The sequence below is a fragment of the Amphibalanus amphitrite genome, unplaced genomic scaffold (assembly GCF_019059575.1).
Source record: "Amphibalanus amphitrite isolate SeventyFive unplaced genomic scaffold, NRLGWU_Aamphi_draft 000474F_arrow, whole genome shotgun sequence".
NCBI lineage: Eukaryota > Metazoa > Arthropoda > Thecostraca > Balanomorpha > Balanidae > Amphibalanus > Amphibalanus amphitrite.
Genome location: NW_024881968.1, coordinates 73,639 through 96,190, shown reverse-complemented (window position 1 = coordinate 96,190; position 22,552 = coordinate 73,639). Strand labels below are relative to the sequence as shown.

The 22,552-nt window shown below is 52.2% G+C and overlaps 3 protein-coding genes and 1 non-coding gene across 4 annotated transcripts; 1 reads left to right on the top strand and 3 right to left on the bottom strand.

Moving 5' to 3' along the window:
* Positions 1-2,497: 2,497 nt before the first annotated feature.
* LOC122392196 lies at positions 2,498-5,020 on the bottom strand. Its single transcript, XM_043386798.1, has one exon. The coding sequence runs from the start codon at positions 5,018-5,020 to the stop codon at positions 2,498-2,500; it is 2,523 nt and encodes an 840-aa protein (XP_043242733.1).
* A 1,974-nt stretch (positions 5,021-6,994) lies between these two features.
* Positions 6,995-7,068, bottom strand: Trnan-guu. The gene has a single exon. It is a non-coding gene; the product is annotated as a tRNA-Asn (tRNA).
* An 816-nt stretch (positions 7,069-7,884) lies between these two features.
* Positions 7,885-11,116, top strand: LOC122392205 (trithorax group protein osa-like). The gene is made up of 2 exons (XM_043386816.1): positions 7,885-8,375; positions 9,154-11,116. The coding sequence occupies exons 1-2, from the start codon at positions 8,340-8,342 to the stop codon at positions 10,828-10,830; spliced, it is 1,713 nt and encodes a 570-aa protein (XP_043242751.1). The 5' UTR covers positions 7,885-8,339; the 3' UTR covers positions 10,831-11,116.
* A 3,250-nt stretch (positions 11,117-14,366) lies between these two features.
* LOC122392203 (collagen alpha-1(I) chain-like) lies at positions 14,367-16,501 on the bottom strand. Its single transcript, XM_043386812.1, has 2 exons — positions 16,426-16,501; positions 14,367-16,029 (listed from the first exon to the last, which is right to left on the bottom strand). Exons 1-2 carry the CDS (start codon positions 16,435-16,437, stop codon positions 14,758-14,760), a joined length of 1,284 nt encoding a protein of 427 aa, XP_043242747.1. The 5' UTR covers positions 16,438-16,501; the 3' UTR covers positions 14,367-14,757.
* Positions 16,502-22,552: the final 6,051 nt, after the last annotated feature.

Genomic DNA, 22,552 nt, shown 5'->3' with positions numbered 1-22,552 from the left:
TGAAAACCCTTAGAAAACAAGCGAATAAAACGACTTTTTATGTTTGTCGGATGAATACGGGTCTAAATAACGATTTAAGATGACCTGTTATCAATACACGGGCGTGAATAATAACAAATTCTCCGGCGCCTACCATTCAGTTCATCGCGCTGTCCTTCCCCATCACATCGCCATGGTCATATTCCCCGGCTCTGGCGCCCCAAAGAGCAATAGACCGCAGAGCCCAGGCCCCAGGCCACGACGAACGTGAGCCAGAACATGCCGATCACTATGAGAGCCTCGCGCAGGTCGGGCAGCTCCGCCAGCGCGCCCGGCCGGGGCAGGCACCGCTAGGGAGCCCCTCCTGGTCAGGGTCACGATGTCCGGCGGGGCCGCAGAGAGGTCAGTGGTGCTGACTGCTGGTGGAGGCTTCGTCCGTCTTCTGTTTGCTACTAGGACGCTCAGCTCCGGGCCATCAGTTAGAGCAGCCACTTCAGTCACCCCAAAAGCACCTCCGGTTGTAGGGGGCAAACAGTTTTTTTTTTTTCAAGCTAAACACGTCGATATTACACATCAACGATAACAGTTTATCGCCTCGGAAGCCGGACTTATGGAGACGCCTACTGAAAAGCACTGCTTAGGGCTGCTGAAATAAGCAAATTCAGCCCGGTGACGTCCAGCTAATGCGACCCTGTAAGACTGATCCGCGACCTTTGTAATACCTCTTCTGCACTAGGCGTGTGTGTCCCAGTTACGGAGGCCGAGAGATCAGGAACGCACCAGTTTTCCTCGTCCGCAGCCCGCAGGTTTGACGTTGCACGTGGCGTAGCGATCGCTCTCACTGGCAGTTGTTTAGGAGTGGAGAGAAGATCATTTATTGGGTTTCATGCAGTTTATCATGCTCCTGGCGAGCCTCACGGGGACATTGCGCGGCAATGTTTTGAATGCCGTCCTAGGCGCATGCTTGGCGCTTGCACTATATTTTCCGGATTTCATCATGGGTGTTACTATTTATATACACTGTTGGCGTTACGTTTCTTATCATCAGCTTTTATGCGACGGGTTACCTACAACAAGCTCACGCCACACAGTGGGCCAGGCGCTTCAAAAAAGCGGAATTAAATCATTGAGCACAGCTGCGGTGCCAAAAACGATTCGTTACAGGGTAAAATATCATGCTAAAGCCGAATCCGATATCCATTTTCAAATTTGATTGGTTACGCTAGGTCACTGACCTATGACGTCATTATTTAATTTCTGCGCTGCACATATGCCTGGGACAGGCGGGCACTATGCCGCATTGGCCGCGCGTTTGCAGTCTTTTCGTGGTTTCAAGCGTTCAAACATGTGATATGATGTTGGTCCCATGCATTAGGGTGGGTGTAAAGGTCACCTGAAGGTCAGGTCAGGTCATTGACCTTCGATGACCTCGGTTCACTTTTTCGAGTTTTACATGTTTCTGGGCTAGTTTTTGGAGCTGAATTCGAATTTAGGAACCATTTGAACATTTACGAAGTAGTTTTGGTGCCTTCGTAACATGTTACGAAGCTGTCAGAGGCGGGTTGACACCTACTACGAATACCCGGCAGGACCCATACTGGTTGACCTGACCTGAGCTGACCCGACCTGGCCTAAATGCATGAAGACATCATCTGTGATCAAAACTAACATGATATTCGTGATCAGCATCCCGAAAACCCCCTTAGCAGCCACACTATACGACGTTCTAACAGGTCCCGACTTTCGGCCATTGACCTGACCTCAGAGGTCACCATTTGACCTATGACCTTAAAACCGGGTACCGTTGGCTTCGTCTCGTGACGACCTACACGATGGTTTTTTCCGCGAGGCTCTAGCTCAATTAGGGGCCAAACGTGAGGAGGGTCGCATCCCCCTGTGCCGTCGAGGGATGCAAAACGGCCTATGCCGGCGAGGGTTAAACCCTTATTTGTCCATTTCGCGCAAAAATGCGCAAAATATTTGCATTGGGCAGCAAGCTATACACCTTGAGGAAAGTCAGGCAGCAAATATCTTCGTGTTGTTCGGTGACGTTTTCTTTATATCCTTATATAAATTCATTGCGTCGTTGCACTACCACGGTTCCGAACAGGCACTGTAAACCCCACCGCTACTAGTAAGCATGAAATAGTTCCCGGGAACTTGAGTACGAGAAACATGCGCAGAAATACCGGCTGTTTTTTTAAAGCTATTTTGTACGGAATAACTTTAATGATTTTACGCTGAGAGCTTTTTCCACCTCTCACACGCTGTATTCCTTACGTCATCGTGTCGCGGCGCCAACTGCCGCCGCGCGCCCGAGCCCGGCCGGCGGTCCACAGTGCACACACAGCTGTGCGCCATAAAACTAGCGCCGCAGGCGCAGGAAATGCGGCCCGCCGGTCCCACGGTCTCGGCGCGCCCACACAAACACGGTCATAAGCACACACGCACAATACACACACAAGGTACGCTACATTCTACTAATTCATAACACAATTCTATTACACTCCCCCCTGATTTATAAATCACCATACTGCGTCAGTGTAGCGGGACGCCGCTCCCGCGTGCTCCTGCGAGCAGCTGCCGACTCCTCGCCATCGTGCGAGGCCCCCTCCGACTCGCCTCGAGCCGCAGCGTCGGGAGTGACACGCTGCTCATAAAAGATAATTGGGGCGCCCTCGTCGTCACTCTCACTGATCGGCGTGCTCCTGCCCTCGGCCGGCTGTGGGAGAACGGCCAGCCTCAGGTCCCGCACATGGCGCGGCACTCCATCTACCTCAACACACTGTACAGACACAATACGGCTCACCGTCCCAAGTGAACTGGCCACGTCACAGCGGCGGCTCGGGTCCCTGACCCAAACCTTGTCCCCGACCGTAAAGCGGCTGATATCGGCATCAGCTGGCGTGCCTACATCTGGGACTTTCACTCGGTAATTAAACAGCGTTTCCATGGGGCTGGAGCTCTGATCCTCCGCGCGTGGCATCACGTTATAGCGATACACCGCCTCCACCACCGAACACTTCTTTCTGGCCGCTAACGTTTTGATGGAGCGGTGGTTGCGCTCCGAGATGCCGTTACCGGACGGGACATGAGCTGCTCGGTATCGAACGGAGACTCCCCACCGACTGACGAACTCATTGAACACGGCACTTCGAAACGATGGGTAGTTATCCGTCAGCAGCTCAGTGGGAGCGCCTCGCTCCAGGAAGATTGACTCGAGCTGCGCGATGACACTCTCAGCGTCCTGTCGCTTTAGGCGCCTCCAGATCGCGTAGCGAGACGGCCCACAATCCACTAGGGTCAGGTAGAGTTGATTGTCGGCGTGGCAGACGTCCATGCTCACTCTTTCCCAGCACTCGTTCACCCCTAGCGTGCCGCGCACCCAGCGCTGCGGCGCAGGGTCGACCGATTGGCACGCCTGACACTGGCGGATCACGGCACGCACCTGAGCTCTGGTGACGTCAGAGCTCTGCCTCCTGCATAGTCTCAGGGTTCGTGTGATGCCAGGATGGCCGCTGGTGTGGTGAATCCGCGCGATGTCGGGCTCTGTGACGACGGCACTGCACACCATCGACGCGCCCTGCGGGGTCAGCCACTTTTTTGGCACTCTCGTGAGCGCGTCGGCCCGGTTCTCAGCCGATGGGACGAATTTCACGCAGAGTTGCATGGCATATTCTTCACCCAGCTTCTTCACTGTCTCAAGACGCCTCCGAATTAGCATCTCGCTCGCTGCCTTGGTTTTTACACGGGCTCTGCCAGACAGGACGTCGGACAGCCAGTGATAGACGGTTCGCGAGTCGGTCATGATCGTCACATTCTTCAAATTCCAGGACAGTGCCAGATTGAGCCCTCGAATCACAGCATCTAGCTCTGCGAGATTGATGTGGGTGTCCGAGCTCTTCCGCAGCCAGCAGGCGTCTTCAACGACGCAGTCGTTGATCTCCAGCACGGCCCCGATGGCGAGGGAGCTGGCATCGACCCACACCACACCTCCGCCGTCTCCAGAGACATCCCACCGGCCCCGCGCGGGGTCAGATGTGTTCACACGCTCCACCATCTCAATGACCATTGCACAGAGCTCCGGGTCAGTGACCTCGTCATCCCATCCACTGGACACAGCGGTGACACGCCTCTTCAGATATGACGCGGCCACGCGGAGCCAGCCGGCCACAGGAACAAGACTGGTGAGTCGTCCGCACAGAGAGAAGACTGCCCGTCTCGTCAGTTTAGGGGGCGGGCTGATGTCGGTTCTGTCACGCCTCCAGAACAGCCCGTCTCGCTCCCCCCAGACCCTTAGGCCAAGCACACGGGCACCATCGATCACACTTTCTGGCGCTTTGCAGTCCAAGCCATGGTTCTCTAGATGGGCCTTCACTTCAGCTGCGGTGGCGACCTCCTCATTCACAAATATGTCATCGACGTAGGAGGATGTCGCGCTGTCTATTCTCTGGTCCAGCCCGAGAGCCATGCTGAGCACTTTTTTCATCACCAGCGGCGCACAGCCGATTCCAAACCCTAGTCTCGTCAGACACCACCTTTTGCCCTGAAACACAACAGTCTGGTAGGGCCACAGAGACTTGCTCACATGCACCTGCAGGTAGGCGTCTTTGAGATCCAGAAGCGACACGTTCCGTCCGAACCGGCGCCACTCGCGAATTTTCTCGCTACACACGTCTGCGGCAGCCGTATGCGAGTCCAAATACTCATTCAGCTCTCTGAAGTCCATGACCGGGCGCACTTTGTCTTTGTTCGGCTGAATCACCGCCATCAGCGGTATTGTGCCCTTTGCCTGTCCGTGGACACGCTCGTCATAGGGAACAAGCCATCCGTTTGTCACCCACTTTGTGAGCTGTCGCTCATACTCCTGCCTGGCCTCTGATGGTATTGAGTACTCCTCCGCTTTGTTGAACAACTGTCCTGGCTCGTCCCCACACCATTTCAATTGCACAGACCACTTTTTCTGGCTCTCATCGTAGCTCACAATAAAGTCCTTCTCCTCCTCGCGCCATATACCCGCCGCCGCCTCCGGCGCCGCCATTGCCCGCGTCTCGGTCACTGTCAGGGCCCCAATTGCCGCTGACCCAGATTCCGCCGCCTCGGTGGGTGCAGTCGACTCGGCCAGTGCCGCCGTCTCAGCTGCCACGGGCGCCGCCTCAGGCACCCGTCTCTCAGCCACCGCCGCCGTCCCAGCTGCCGCCGGCGCCGTCTCGGGCGCCCGTCTCTCGGCCACCGCCGCCGCCCCTGCTGCCGCCGGCGCCGTCTCGGGCACCCGACTCTCGGCCACCGCCGCCACCCCGGTCGTTTCAGCTCCGAACCTCACATGGTTCTCCGCACTCACCGTCACGCCACCCAGTGCACTCACGCCGTTCATCCCCAGGATAAACTCAAAGCCCAGCGGCTTCCGTGACACCACAAGCACGCGCACTGATACCGATTCGCCAGATTGCGATCGCACCTCCACGACACCCGTTCCCTCGCACCAGTATCGGTCACCGCTCACCGTCATCACGCTCACTGCGTCTCGATTCCAATTTCGACACACCGACACGTGCGCTACACACAAGCTGCATCCCGTGTCCAGCAGGGCGTCACAGGTGGCGCCGTCCACCGATACTCGCACAACGGGCAGCGCCCCGCTCACTGGAGACCGGGAGAGGAGGCTGGCGCCGAGCCCTCCTCTCCGCCGTCGTTTTCCGGACAGGACGAGGCGATATGACCGGGCCGGTTGCAGCGGAAGCAGCGCACACTGCGCCGACCGCCGCGGGCCCCGCCGCGCTCCCGCTGACCGCGAGCAGCGAGACAATCCCGCGACAGGTGGTTGGGCTGTCCGCATGAGTGACAGGTCACGCGGGGTGGCGCCGCCGACGTCCGCGCTGCTGCTCCCGTCGCTCCTGCCATGGCAGTCTCTTCTTCATCGGCGAGCACAGCTCGGGCCCGGCTGATTAGCTCGCTCAGCGTCATGCTTTCGACGCGGCTTCCTGCACGAAGCACACGGCGGGTGGTCTCCGGCAGTTTTGCCACGAACGCGCAGGCTAGGCCGCCGTCTGACATGCCGCCAAACAGGCCGGACAGGCGACGCAGCTCTGCAACGAAGACATCCACCGGCTCACCTCGACGGAGCTTCATCTTCTCAAACCGGTCATAGGCGTCAAACTTATCCTCTGCGAAAGCCGAAATCAGGCCATTTTTGATGGTCTCGTAGCCAGCCTTGTCCTGCTCGTCCAGCTGCTGATAGACAGCGAACGCCCCGCCAGTTAGGCGGAGGGGAACGACGACGTGCAGCGCGTCGATGCCACGTAGACGGCACACCAGCTCCACCTTCTCCAGCCACTCTGTGACAGGCTGAGTCGCTCCATCGAACTCAGGTATGAGTCGGAGATCGGCTGCAGCGTCCGCCGTACTCGCCGGCTTCACTCCACTCTCAGGCGCACTTTTCTCGTCCTTCATGGCTCTTACTCTCTGTCTCTCACACAAAGCCGAAATAGCTTGTAGAAAACCGAGCCACCTCTCACACGCTGTATTCCTTACGTCATCGTGTCGCGGCGCCAACTGCCGCCGCGCGCCCGAGCCCGGCCGGCGGTCCACAGTGCACACACAGCTGTGCGCCATAAAACTAGCGCCGCAGGCGCAGGAAATGCGGCCCGCCGGTCCCACGGTCTCGGCGCGCCCACACAAACACGGTCATAAGCACACACGCACAATACACACACAAGGTACGCTACATTCTACTAATTCATAACACAATTCTATTACACTTTTGAATCGGGGGAACGGGATATGGTACACAGCAGTCATTTCCATCTCCAGTCGGTAAGTCCTACTTTGCGACGTTATAGCATTATCTGCCTTGACATTGGGGAAAGGAAACTTGCTTATTCGGAAACTTTGGACATTTTTACAATACTCTATCCCATAATTACAGGAATTTCGCCGAAGTTGATTTTCGACTTAATTCCGCTTTTTTGATGCGCCTGGCCCACTGTGCGCCATACGCGTCTCAAAACAGCGGTAACGCCCCCGGGTGGGCTCGAACCACCAACCTTTCGGTTAACAGCCGAACGCGCTAACCAATTGCGCCACGGAGGCTGCGGATGGGGAGAAAAAGCAATTTACGCGCGCAGAAATGGTGTCGGCAAGAACACATTCTCAAGTTTCATTTTTTATGTAACTACCGTCTACCATTTAGTGGTCTGTAACTTGTATTTTGTTTATCAATATTCGTTGTATCCATTGTAGCGCAGACACACACAGACTATTAGCACTATAAGCTATTGTGTTAGCAGTGCTAACGGCACTATTGGCTATTAGCTTTTGTGACTGTTAGCACAGACACACTACCTACTAGCATACCTAAGTGAAATTTTGTTGAACATGAACGTTTTTGTTTCAATGAAGAAGGCAGAGAAGATGTGTATCCGGCGGCATTTATACGGCTTTTTAGCGCGATGAGTTATGACTCGTCTGACTTTCTCTTTTTTTGTGCGGAAACCGAATCCCGATAGTTCTTAAATATGATGTGGTGTCTGGTGAGACACTTAATGAACCGTTTAGCTCTAAATTTAATTCATCAAAGCAGGCAGGGCCTAGGTAGGTAATAGGTAGGTATACGTCTAGGCATATCACGAACATATGTTTAGGTAATAGGTATGCTTTATTGCAATAATCAATTCACTTCACTGCCAGAGCGCTACTTCCGGACTCATAGGGTAGGTAGCGCCAGCAGCAAGCATGTCACCGGAGCGCAGGCGGGGGAAGGGAAAGAAACTGCTAAGGAGCGGGGATGGGGGGGGGGAGGGGTTAATCGATGCTCGGTTTTTGTTTCTTCCCATGTAAGTACCTACTGCTGTAGAGCGTTACGTTAAAAGCATTGTTTTGGAAGGAATAATGGTCATTATGGCAATCGGCTTCGACCATTACAATTAGAACTAGCGGTAGCACTTACCTTATTACGTTTGGTCACTTGGAAATTGGAATGCCATAAAACCTGCTTCAGACTGCGTGTTATATAATGTATAGCGATGATTTACGAAGTTATTATGAAACGCATTTGGCATTGGCACCATTTGTTGGAAGAGTGACTCAATCGGCAGTGGCGTGACTGATCGACAGGGACTCTGCCCCCTCACGCTCCCTCCCTGTTTCCGCCCCTGCCGCGCGGCGCGACCTCAGCCGAGGTCACGTGACCCGGCGGCCGGCTGGCGCCTGGGGTCATGTGACCCGACGGCCGGCCGGCGCCTGGGGGCACGGACAGCGGCAGGGCGCCGACCGGGGTCAGGTCAGTAGAGGTCGGACTGCGGGCCGGGACGGCGCCGCCCACTACTCACTAGCCGGTGAACGGAGGGAGCCATACCGTCAGCATGTGGTCGAGGGGAAGATGGCGCGTCACAGCCTTGGTAAGTATGTTCAAATTTCGTCTATTCGAGTTTTGAAGAAGTTTTATTTGTGATGATTAAAATACTGTTACAATTAAGTGAATGTTTATTGCACAATGAACAAAAGACTGTACCGGCAATTAAAAATAGCGACACGCTAATCTACACAAATCATGCCCATTTTTCTTCTCGGCCATATCTCACTACACACACCACCCCCAAGCCATCACCCCTTCAATCCCAATAGTCTTTCCTGCATGATTAGTTAGCCGTCCGCGAGAGAAATACCTATACACAGGCACTTCTCTCAACCGGTATCTGTAACAATACTTTTTAGTTAAGTAGAATATAACTTTTTTTGAAAACTACCGATTAGGAGTTATGTTCGTGCTTCCCAGCGATGCGATGATATTGTGTGATAGGTATCTGACGTTTTTACGAGCAGTGCCGGAGCATTCAACACATTCACAAGGGCATTGAAAACGGGTATGAAAAAGGGGCGAGTTTTTACACTGAGGCATAAATTAATGAACTTGAGGTGAACCTAGGTTATATTGACATGAAAGATGAAGAGTGGACAAAATGCCCAGTGGCCAGTAGTATAAAATATTTTTTGATGTTTCTCCAAGGACAAATTTTAGTACTTATCAATTCTTATTGCACTTTTATTCGTTAAATCGTGTACCTGTGTAGCTTGAAAAACTGACCGTAGCAAACGCCGTGCCATTGATGAGCAGCTATGTCGTCCAGCTATTGCGACGTCTCGGCGCTGACCGCTCGGTGTTTTTCCCCGTTTCAGACTCTGATTCTCGTCTCTGCGCTGGCATCCGCCGAAAATCTGACCGGCGCCGACACAACGGATGGGGGACTGCTGGATGACCACCAGCCCGCAGTTGATAAACCGCGCGAGCCAAAGGCAGTCTGGACGAGCGGAGGCAGTCTGGACAACCATCAGTCTGGTCCAACTACCGGGAGTCTAGATAATCACCAGCTTGGTGCAGCGACTGGCAGTCTAGACAACCATCAGCCTGTTCCAGCCGCTGGCAGTCTGGACAACCATCAACCTGGTGCAGCGACTGGCAGTCTGGACAACCACCAGCCCGCAGACGACTCTCAGTCCGCTCCAGAAACGGGCAATCCGCCCACCAAACATCCCAATCAAGGAGCAGGACAGCAACATCATGAGTCGCAGCCAGTTCTTCAGCCTGGAGTTGAGCAGAAGTTCAAACCGCAGGCAGTTCCCGAGCCTGTCGTCTGGCCGGAGTCGGGTCAACACTACGGACCAGGAGTCGGTCAGCAACAGCAGTACTACGGTGCGGGCCCAGCGCCGGGACATCCGCACCCAGAGGCTGAGCAGACTTACAACCAGCTGGGAACCGGCCGGCCGTACAAACAGTTCGCCGCGTACGGTAACCAGCAGGGAACCAGCGGGTGGGACCGGCCAGGAACCGGTGGGTGGAACCAGCCAGGAACCGGTGGGTGGATCCAGCCAGGAGCTAGCTACGGGACGGGGAACCAGTACCGACCGGGGCCCAGTGACGAGGACTGGTACGAGAAGATCCGACGGCAGCCAGTCGGGACAAACTACGGGCCAGCGATGACCGTGCGCAGCGAGTCTGAGCAGAGACGTCCCAACTTCCTGCCTCCTGAAGAGGAGGAGGGCGAGGGATGGCTAGGCACGCTGACGAACGTGCTGGATTCGTTCACCGGGGTGCACCAGGGGTCGGACTCTGACGACATGGGCCAGCGGGAGCCTGATATGTTCCGACCTGATCCTGCTGCCATGTATCGACCGGCACCGAGCCAGTATCATCGACCGGGACCGAACCAGCGCTACCGACCCCGACCGGAGCAGCACTGGCCCGAGTCCCAGCGGCCGTACAGAGAAGAGACGGCGAATCCTCACCGGCCGGAGTGGCACGATCCGCACCCGCCGAGTCGGGAGTACCGCCAGGGAGAGGCTGGGCCGAGCCATCCCGAGTGGGGCAATCCTCACCCTCAGCCAGACACCAGGGAGTACCGCCAGGGAGAACTTCAGCCAGACGAGCCGGAGTCAGCTGAGCGAACTCACCCGGAGAGGGTCCGGCAGTATCGGCAGGGATCAGCCGATCCTAACCGACCGGATGTTGACCAGCACTTAAGACCAGCATCGAGTGAGCCCTACCAGCGGAAACCATCGGAGCCTTACCAGCGCAGACCAGCGGAGCCTTACCAGCGCAGACCACCACCCCCGGGGCAGGGCCCGACCGCCGACAGGAGATACGACACACCCTTCGGTCCCCAGCCGAACAACGACGCTGGGCTGTTCGCGTACCCCAGCGACTTTATCGCGGATCTGAAGAACGTCGCCTGGTGGTGCTTTGTGATTTTCGGCGCGTTCCTGCTGAATCTGGTTGTGTATAACGCTGTTTCGAGCCCGCTGGAGGCAATTCTGGCTGTGAATGGCACACTCAACGCCACAGGAGCGGCCTTGTGATGGCATGTTACGGCATAGTGTGACGTCGCATAGTGTGACGTCGCATAGTGTGACGTCAGGTTTGCGATATTATGCAAAATAGGTTTGCCAATTGTATTTTTGATATGAAGTCATTTATGAATGAATTATTTGTCCATTTGCAATGTGCCAGTACCGCTGGGTGGGTGTGTCGCATTGTTTTTTTTTTTTTAACGAGATGCTATTCGAAAAATATACAAATTGCCGGCGCTGTTTCCAAATTGTCTCGGTGACCATGTTAAATATATATGCGCTGCAAGCTGACATATTTTTTTGTTTAAGATATTTGCGTCACAGGTTGCATGGACTTTTTCACAAAACTGTTAGTCCTGCAACGGGGATAAGACTGGCTGCACGTTCCGTTTCTAATCCAGCATTCATTGTTGATTCCAATGTGCCATAATAAGAATCGTTATAAGCTCATCACATCACTGATTCAATTTTGCTAGCTTTCTCTAGCGCAAATGCCGAAAACAGTTTTGCGTCTGGAAGCGGTCATTAATTCCGACATCACAAGGCTGAATCAAATTTGGAGGAATGACTTGGAAGTGACCTAAATACGGTGGCACTTTTCCTTATTTTTCATATTCGCATTGCGTGCGAGAAGGAATGTGACCAAACGTGTGCGTCAGTTATTGAAAACAGCCCAGAGGCCGCACACTGCACTAGAATGCATCGCGATGCGTAAAACAGCCCACTAGCACTGCATCGTACAGCGTCTGACAACACCGCACAGTCTCAAGAAGCAGCCCACCCCTCGCGGTGCGTTACACCCCAGCACGTGCACTGCCGTTTGTTCAGACAAAGGCGGTGCCGTGTGGTCCAGTCAGGGCGTGGCCGCCCCTTTCCGTGCCGGCCCGTACCAGTGTGCGGCGTCACAGACGGACACGACTTTCCTCCCCCTGTATCCCCATCCGGGAGATACGGGGTTTAGGGACCAGAGGTGGAAGGGGTACTTTTGAACAGCTTAGCCAGCGACTCGCTTAGATTAATTATTGTTTTGATGAATGCTGGATGAATGTGACGTTTTGATTGCCCCAGATAATGTTTCAGGCAGAATTGTTGATGCTGAAAAGTCGTAGAAGAATCAGTCTTTGCTGTGCATTATAAAGATATATCTCGGCACATTATTTCTTCAGACTGATAACTGCCAAGTGCTAACTCTATATGTTAAATATTTTGTTTTTATTTTGCCGACAGGAAGTGTGCACCACAAATCTACACAGCGCGCGCCTGGAAACATTGAGATGAAGGAGGAAACATTAGTGCTTATCAGTGCATAGCCGAGCATGTCTTAAGTGCGGTTTTTCGATAAGGATAAAAATAGGAAAATCTGGCGGCGGAAAACAGATAATATGCTACGTGGCTTTACCTGTTTGGTCCGCCGCTCATGAGATCGGAATGTGCGGTTTCCTAGTGACTCATTCGCTACATCTGAGGAATAACTATTCCTGCAGTATTTTTGACGAGCTTTTGCGTCGTGCTAATAATTATGAGAACCGTCTAGTAACCACAGGTGCGTTGGATTACGCTAAAGACACGTCATTAGTCCGGCATTTTTAGTGTTTATATATAGGCCAACGTTAAGCAAAAAGATCAACAGTAAGTACGTAACCAGTATAGCGCCTTTTGGGGCGACTAACGGAGCGAGCGAGGGGGTGAGTCTTGCACGTGCGAAATTTCGAGGGGGTACCTCCAACTGACTTGTGCACGGCACCCTACTGACCGGTTTCTAGCAATGTGCCAAATTTGAGCACAATCGGCCCAGCCGTTCTCGAGATCTGGGAGCGGCACCCTGCACGTGCGCACGTGCAAAATGGGTCCCAACTGACTTTTGCACGGCACCCTACTAACTGGTCCCTAACTGTGTACCAAATTTGAGCGCCATCGGTCCAGCCGTTCTCGAGATCTGGAAACGACCCCTGCACGTGCGCACGTGCAGCAGCACCCCAACTCTGGCACATGGATATGCAGTGCCTAGTGGGTGCCTACCTACATGCCAACTTTCAGCGCAATCGGCCAAGTAGTTACCGAGATATTGCAACAATTACAAAAGTGACACCTCTTCGTTTTGCACGTGGCACGTGCATAAGGGGTCACCCACATGCATCAGGAATAGTCCAATACTTGGTAGAAGGAATGAAGCTACCCTACAAAAATTACCGCATGTAAATCGGTCAAGTGGTTGCTGAGATATAAGCCTCGCAAAAGCGTCCGCACGGCCGGCCGGCCGCTCATACTCAGAAATTTCCGTTATTCTACGTAAGACTCCGCTCGCTTCGCTCGCTCCGTAATAAGAGCCATATAGTTGTGCACTAGGGTTACCCGCGTGCTCCGCAACGCAAAGAAGGGTTATTTTTACCCGTGGGTATTGGGTTGGTCTGTGTCGATTTCGCTGGTACCTATCCATTTCGTTCGATTGCTTTTTGACGGCCAAGCATTTTGTAATAAAAAAGATACATCACACCGAGGTGCCCGTGTCGTATTATCATGCGTTCTACCTACTTTAGAATGATTCGGAAACTGGCGTGAAGTCTTTTGAGGGCCATCGATGGATTTCGCTAAAAATGACGATGCAATGGTTTGGAAAATTTACATTTTTAAAAATACTGTTGCTCATCATGCAAAAATGAAGACTGAACCTTGGTCAGAATTGAATGCGCTTTCCAACGGTGCCATTTTTAATTGCCAGATACATCAGATCATGGAGCAAAGCCATTTTGATGAACAAAGTGACACAAAATTGACAAACATCATTTTCTCCCGTTATTTGTACCACCTTGATTTGGATCAATCAGCTTTTCACAATTTTTATATGATAGGCGGTACATTTCTCTTGCCAACAGGCGTTGTTCCAACTCGCCCTGTTTAACGGTCACCTAAAAATAAAATCAATTCCAAAATCCGCCAAAAACAGCAATTTTTCAACAAAAGTGCCCTCCCCGGTGCACGTGGCGCGTGCTATCCTCTGTATCGCACACGATTCCATTGCCCATTCAATTATCTACACGATGCTGTTTTCCCCGTGCCGGTCGGACCCCTGGTCACCAAGATATTGCACGGGAACTGGACCCGTGTCGGCCAAAATTAGCCGTTTTCGCCCGATTTCGCACGCCGATTTATACATGTAAAGTCTATGACGCGAATTTGCACTTTTTGAGCACGCGCCACGCGCTCCCTATCGACCCGATCGAGGTCAGACCCCTCAAAGGCACGTCGCGCATCCTTGATCTATGATTTGTGCAAATTTCACCGGGCTAGGTGCAACGGTCTGGCCTGTAGTCCACGCAAAGCACGACCAAGTCGGGACCTCGGTAACGGACAGACGCACCCTCCTCAAATAGTAATATAGATGTTTCACTGATTTCTATTCAGTTAATTTCGTAAAAACACAGGTGTTTATTGAAACTCAAAAAGCGCCAATTCTTCCCTGTTTCCAGCCCTGCTACCTAATCATTATTGCATCGGTGCGCTAAACCTCCGCAAACAGCACATAACGCTTTGATAAACAATGGCTGTTCAATGTGTCAGTATATTCATAAATGCACATTACAAATGCATGTATTTTAGCACTAGTGTGTGCTGCATCATCCTCAATAGTTCCACCTTCATAATATTCATTTTCATTCATCATTCTTAGCATACTTACCATCGTTTATAAATATTTATCTCAATGGCAGCTTCATGACTTACATAAGCAACTGTTCATAATGGGGACAAACATGGACACTGCATGTGAAAAAACAATGAGACCCGACTTGAACACATGACTTGCTCTCAGCGCCCGGTGACAGGCAGCCGGACATACAACCACACACAGACAGACACACAGGGAGCGCAGACAGACATACAGACAGCGCGCAGTCGCCACTCTGGAGTGAAAGACCCCTCACTCGTCCGCCTCACTCCCTACTGGAACCGAGTCGCCCCGCGCGTCTGCCCGAAACTCCCCCTCGCTCCGCCGAAGCCGCTCGGCTCCGCCGCGAACGCCGTGCTCCCGAAGGGCGCCGAGGCGCTGGCGTCAAACGCCGTCCGGCCGGCCGCCGGCTGTCCGAACTGCTGACCGCCAGCGGTGGGGAACTGGCCGGCGAAACCCTGCTGCGCGCCGAATCCCTGCTGGGCCGGGAACGCCGGCTGCCCCGCGAAACTCTGCTGGCCGAACGGGTCAGCCTGGACGAACTGCTGGCCACCGGGGGCGAACTGCTGGCCTGCTGGAGCGAACTGCTGGCCCGCCGGAGCGAACTGCTGGCCGCCTAGAGCCGGCTGGGCGAACGGATCGGGCTGTCCGACGAACTGCTGGCCAGCGCCCGGGAACGACTGCTGACCGAAAGGATCGGGCTGGCCGATAAACTGCTGCTGAGGAGCGAATGCCTGCTGGCCAGCAAACTGCTGCTGGGGGAGGAAAGCCTGCTGACCGCCGAACTGCTGTTGGGGAAGGAAGGCCTGCTGACCGCCGAACTGCTGCTGCGGCAGGAACGCCTGCTGACCGAACTGGTCGGCGGGGGCGAACTGCTGTCCGGCGAATCCCTGCGCTCCCGCCGGGAATCCCTGCCCGGCGAACGCCGTCGGGGCCGAGGGGAAGCCGCCGGCGGCTCCCTGGAAGGCCCCCTGTCCGAACTGTCCCTGTCCGAACTGTCCCTGTCCGAACTGGCCCTGCCCGAAGCCGCCGGCCGGCCCGGGCTGACCCCTCTGACTGCCCCGCGGCGCCAGGCCGGCCCCGTTGGTGCCAAAAGTACCGTCCGAGGCGGTCGGGCCGGCCGGCCGGGCGCTCGAGGAGCCGCGCCGCGAGCTGCTGCTGCTGCCGCTGCGCTCCGAGTCGCGCGGCGACGTCAGGCTGGCCAGCGCGTCCGGTGGCAGGTGCTGCGGGTCGCGCCTCTCCGCGGCGCCGCCCTCGCGGAAGCGCGGGTTGGTGAACGGCTTGGCGCGGCCGAACGAGAACTTGGACACGAGGAAGTTTCCGTTGCCGAGGTCCTCGCCGAGCTGGGGCGGGGTGCCGGTGGCGGCGGGACCGCCCGGTGGTCCTCCGTGGCTGCCCGGCGGTCCTCCGTGGCTGCCCGGCGGTCCTCCGTGGCTGCCGGGTGGTCCGCCTGGTCCGCCTGGTCCGCCGGCACCGGCGCCGGGGTCGCCGCGGGGCGTCTTCTGGGCCGCCACAGCAGCCACCAGCGCCGCAACGAGAACAATCTGCGGAGGGAGAAACGGAACGATTGAAGAACTGGCCTGCATTATAACAAACAAGATTATCTTGATTCTGTTCAAGATATTTACATGTCGAAGCTATTTTTTACAGATGACATGAATCCTTTAACAGATAATATTATATTAAATAATTACATGAACGGAAATTCAACGAAAATTAAAGATTGCAAACAAAAATTATTTTCTAATCGTATAAACTCGAAGAAGATGCCAAAAGTCACCAATCATCGAGCTACTCATTGTTTTTTTCCAACAAAATCACGTCTAAATTGTTTTCGAAATTTTCGACAATCCTTAGAACATCGAAGTTTCACGAATTTAATTATTCACTGGCATCACTGTTCTTCGATAGGGTATATATCTCGCCGCTGAATTTCTCACCTTAATTGCCATCCTGTCCGTAATCAATCTGTCCGAGTCGAACACGTTTCAACGAATGACCCAGGTCCCACTGCCGACACTCCTTTATACAAGCGCCATTTCCAGAGCCGCCGGGAGGGGGGACCTGCGCAGAAACCTGCGCCCGGGACCGGAGCCGGTCCGCAGCCCCCCCCCCCCCCCGGTGGCGGTAAAAATCCCTATCTGCGGCGGTGCTGACTAGACTGTGAGAACGTTGTTGGGAGCACGGCGGGCCGGGCCGGCCGTCTTTCCTGCAGCGAGCGCCGCACCTGCCCGCCGCGGGCCGGCGGGGGGCGGCGGAGGGCGGGGCCGACTCTGCAGTTCTTTCTATCAAGATGGGGTTAATTTAGAAAAACGTTGGTGCAGGCGAATGATCGGTATGCACAGGAATGCTTCCTGTGATTGTTGCGCGAATAACTGTCATGGGAACATTGCATGGCGGCATTTGAAGCAGGCCGGATTCGCGCATGTTCTGTATTTTCCATGTATGTGGCGTTTTTATTCGCAATTTATCCGGCTTAGGTCGATGAATCTCAAGTACATCGCATAGTTGCAGAGTCCGAACTAAATTGACCCTCACTTTCACAAAATAGATCGCAATTGATCTGATTTCTAACGCCTGAAAAGTCGACCACTTTAAATGAGGGCACTTTCGCCTCATTGAAGCCACAGGAAAACAGTGGTAGACGACAGCTAAATCTGGTCAACAATGCAGGTAGCGCCACATCGTAAGTGTTATGTAAGTGAGTCTGATCGAGTAATAGATTACGTGAAATGAGGACACTTCCGCAAATACCAAATGGTGACGTTTACGGTAGCCACAGGAGGCAAACGGAGGCAATACTTTCACTGAAACATTCGCTGTGAATCTACATGGTTTTGTAGTTTTTAGCCTACATACGCATAGAGCAAAGCAGCACAAAGTTATGATGCAACGTCAGAGTTCCAACTTAGCTTTGACTTTTGAGAATCGCCTCTTAAGGTCAATATATGCTTAAGTTCATGCCAAAAATATCGCAGAAACGTATGACGCACGTCTTTTATCGTGCTAAGAATTGTGTTAAGAACTTTTTATTTTTTTAATGAATTTTGGTTCGAAGCTTTTGAATGGAAGGATTCACAGGGACCTAACAACTTCTTAAACCGTTCTAAAAATATTTCACTGCCGTTAGGCATTTGGTAACGGGGCGTTCCCTCAGCACGTTTGCCCATCGTCACGCCTACATTCTCAGTTGGTGTGACAGTTCTATGAATGATGAAGCACAACTCGGTCGTTCTGTGTCCGGACTTCTGCTCTTCTATGTCTGATTTGTGTACAAACACCACAACGTGATCAAGGTGCCGTTTTAACCGGCGTTTTCGTCGCCAACGAGTCGTTCGTTCGTGACGTTAGCATCGGCCGTTCACCTTGGAACGCTTTTCGAACAGCAGAAACACCCCTGTCTGTCCGTTAGTTGGAACAGGAGCTGCCTGACTCGACCGGACCTGGCTGCTGCGAGCGTGGGATCGGTCACATGGCTGAGTATAACAGATGAGGTCAGCTACATGGGATATATTGAAAAGAATCATGCGTGGTTTTGTGGTGCACACTGCGCACACTGTGCACAATGTGCACAATGTGAATAGCAATTGGTCGTTAAAGTCATCTCATTGCAGTGACGCTAAAAATAAGAATGCCGAACCTTACGCTCAATAACTTGCAATGGCATGGTTTGCAATATGCTTACGCAGCGGATATGTCCTCCCAGTCCACGTTCTTCATTCAGAATGCTTTATCATAAACAATAAGCGTAAATAATTTGTATGAAGTAAGCATAAGGTTAAGTAAGCTGTTTGCTTGTCAAACCCATTACCGTGTCAAATTGTTACTGGTTTGACGTGGCAGACTGCGCAAAGCACGGCATTGCTGTGCGCTGACCAGTCGGGAAAATATCTGTCAGGTGACGGAAGTGACTCAGCGACTCGGGATAAATCTGAGTATCAATCCCGGAACACACCTGAGCGGGTTTCCTGTCGAGTAATGAAGTCAAGGAGGGTCTGTCAGGGTTCACCATGGTGACTCAGAAATATAGCCGGAACTAGGGCCTGTCAGAGAGATCGGCTTCATTGAACGATCAGTAAGGTCTGTTTGCTAAGGGTTCGGGTGATGAAAACGTTTGTGATACAAGCAATAAATAAAACGATGAGTTGTGTAGCTCATTTTTTTATCAAAATTATAATTCCTTTCATCTAGTATAATTATTCCAACTGTACGATAAATTGCTCTTTGGGTTGGATTAACACACAAGCTCCAAAACGATCATTTATTCTGCCAAGTAATTTTCTAACGAAAATTATTCGCACATTTTGGCGTAAAATAACCACTCCCACTGATCCTCACTAAAAAGAACACATTTAATACCGGATGTTATCAGCCGATTCTAGACTGATGTGTACGCCAAGGCCGCTCCTTTGGCGCCGTTATTTTAGCAGATTTCCCAGATGACGGCGGAAACATGCTCTGGGTGTGAAGAGGCGCTTATCAGTGACGATCATCAGGAGTGATAATGAAATTACAGCGGTGAGATGCGGCTGTAGGAGTTTGGACCAGCGGAGAGTAAATAGTTTCCAACGGGGTTGAGAGCAAATGGCAACAACGGTGCAGCTGTGCAAAAACTGGGAATTTGTGGGCTGTTTGGAGCTTCATTCGACATGTAGTCTAGCTGTGAATATAACTTGAGGCTAAGATGAGATAATCGTGCCGATGATTTTGAGACACATACGCTGTGATGGTCGATTGAAGAAAGTGCTCTGTGTGGAAGGCAAGAAGTCCAGTTTCATCTAAAAAAATACCTTCGTTTTAAATCATTCATTATTTATATCATACCACTTGTAAATGATCGAGTTTTTCTCCCGGTGCTCGGCAGATAGCACAATAGCTACGAACGGTGAATTGCCCCGGCACCAGGCGCCAGCTCTGTGGCCCGTCAGATGGAACCGTGACTACGGTATTGTACGGTCGGAACCGTGCTCCAACGGGACACGGAGGTAATCAAGGACCAAACACTGCGGACACACCCGTATATGGAGGTGACGCCATTTCAGCGCAGGACAGGAATAACTCGAGAGTTAGACGGTGACACAACTCCGGAATACATTGAAAATGGAAATGAATGTGGACTGGACGCTTATCTCATCGCCACGCATCTATTCAGATCACAAGTGCATAAGGCGTTGTTTTTAAAGCACTATTGATTCAATGTAAGCTGGATAGATATCAAATTGCCCCGTCAGAGGACATGCAGGCAGCCTATCCTTCAAGCATGCTTGTCTTGTGAAACATTTTCCCATACACCAAATTAATTAAAATATGTTTTTATTGCCTAAATTATTGCACCTCTGCACATACGCTCGTGAGTTGCATCATTGGCTTAATGCAAACAAGCTTGTCACAAATTTCACGCAACATCTTAGGATGTCATGGTTGACTGTCATAAAAAAACGTTTTTGCTGCATGTCAAATTTCACGTCTACTGTAATGTTATGCCATAACTTTGTGCACAACAGATGCATGAACTGATTTTGCCGATGGACTGAGTCTATCTGTGACCTTTCACTAGATGAACCCCACACGTATGTACGAGCGTCACCCTTGAAATGCGGAGCAGACCGTTCATTGTTCTAGGGCACTCTCAGCCCTGAGATACAGTTCCCTGTCGGCGAGGGGGATGGTAGACAGACTGCTCAGAGTTCTCACCGCTTTGGACCGGATTGTTCTCCACTTTACGAGGTCACGGCCCGGGAGGAAAGGAGGTGCCGATTTTCCTCCCTATCCCGTGGACTGACGGACAGGCTCCCCTCCCCTGCAGTTCGATTGGTTCGATGTTTCGCAAATGTTGAGGATAATTCATCTAACCGGATCGAATTTACAGCTTCATTACACGTGGGCTCAACATTACACGTAACGCCGATGTATGTAGCACAGTTCCACAAAATGTCGGACAGTGGCCTGGTGAGTTCAGCGGTCTCAGTTGCATCAGAATCGCTCCCTGAACAGACGTGAGCCTCACTGTAGCGTTAGGTCACGAACTGGGATAGGCCGGGCGCTGATAGCAGTCCGATCTGACCTGCACGCCACGATGGCTCGCTATGGGAGTCGGGCGCTCCGTGAGCGGACGACATTCCGGGATAGCTGGGGCCCCCGGACAAAGGACGAACTCAGGCCGCGTCAAGGCACCCTGATGGAGAGATAAGGAGCGCTCAGTTCGTGTCAGGTGATGATAATAGTCCGCTGCACCGTTTGACCGTGATGAATACCTGGAATAACAGTCAGTGCAGACTGCAGTTATTGCAGTGCTTGATGAAATACTTTGAACAGAATTCGCTCAACGTCGAATGAACAGAATCAGCAAAACGTCGAACAAGCGATTTTTATCCTTTTATCTTCAGGCATATGTTTTTGTCTGAGTGATTTTCATTGATAACGCTGGGGCTTGGGGACAAGTGTAAAATGCGAGAAAAGCAAGCTTCTTAGCTCCTTCCCGGCTATCCTCTCCCCTATATCTTCCCAGCTATACAATCCGAATCCCGGCTGCTAGCAGTCATCCATGATCTATTCAGATTAGGTTGCTGATTGACACTAGGTATAAGTCATTTCCATAATGTTGCCATGATATAATATACCAAGCATTCGACCATTCTGACCTCATTGTGTTGTTACTTGCTGACACATGATTAGTCACCAGTGATCCGCGCTCTGTTGTGAGCCGGAAGTCAGGCTGAAGCCGACGCCCACATAACGGGTGGGTGTCGGGTGTCCCCTCTGACACCCTCAGGTGCTGTATATGCATGTGACACGCCCACTTCGGACTTCACTGTGAGAAGCAGGAAATTGAGCTAACTGAGAAAAGTTTGTAGTTCTCTTTTACCAGCGGTTGTAGGTAAGAGACGGTTGCCCATGATCCTACATTATCAATGAAGTCCGAGCAATGCCGTACAGCATAACTAATGCGTGGTTCACACCGGATCCGTAATGACCGTTACGTGCCGTAATGAATACGTCGGCGATTAAATAATATCTTGAAAGTGGAGGGCACAATGCAACGCGCATGCGTAGTTCGATTTTTTGGCGACGTAACGCCGTATTCGTTACGGATTCGGTGTGCACCGGGAATTGCCATGTTGAGCGCCGTCCTTCGAATCAAGTGCGCCAAAACTATTTTGCTTATAAACAATCGAAAAATGGGCTAAAGCTAAGAGCTGTTTCTTGATATCGGTGCGTCAGAATTTTAATTGGTTTTGCTCTCTTCTTTTTAAATTTATTCCTATCACTTTTGCATAGTGGTTTATAATTGTTTGGAGGCATATCATTGTTAATTACCTACAATTGTGGGCATGATACTATACAGAGAATCTTTTATCCTTTTTTGGCATAAACAAGAAAACATGCCTATGCTGGTCAACGCTGAAGTTCATTTTCTACACTCGTGAATCGCTGCTATCCATGGGCAAGATCAACGTACCTACGCATCGTACAGTTTGCTCAATTGGCCTGCGAAGAGGCGGTGCAGTGTCCGTCCAAGCATCAAGTCTAGCAGGGGCAATATGGGCAGCGAAGTTGACTCAGAACTGCATAAAAGACGCGGCACGAGAATCTATGTATTGGAATTTATTTTGTGGACTTTGAACTTGACCTGTAACATACCTACATGATTAGGGCTAGGCTAGGCCTACGAAGGAAATGTTATCTTTAAATAAACGAGTGAAATGTAATTACGGAACATGAATTTTATGTACGTCACTCAAGAGATACAAAGTAGGTTGTGACATACTGAAGGCATACCTACATGAAATAATGCCTAAAAATCAGTCGGCGAGTTGATACGATTTTTTCAAGTAGAAAGGTCCGCACTTGCACACGAGCAGACCGCTACCCGCTACCCAGACCAGCCCAATCAATCGCAACATGTGAGAAGGGGTGGGCACGTGCGCATGTGCCGACCAATACTCTCGCTGACCTTTGCAATCTGCATACTTTATATGCGTGGTGTCATTCAGCATACCAAAGTCCAAATGTGAGCGCTATCGGCCCAGCCGATCCCGAGATATGAAAAAGGGGTGCGCACGTGCG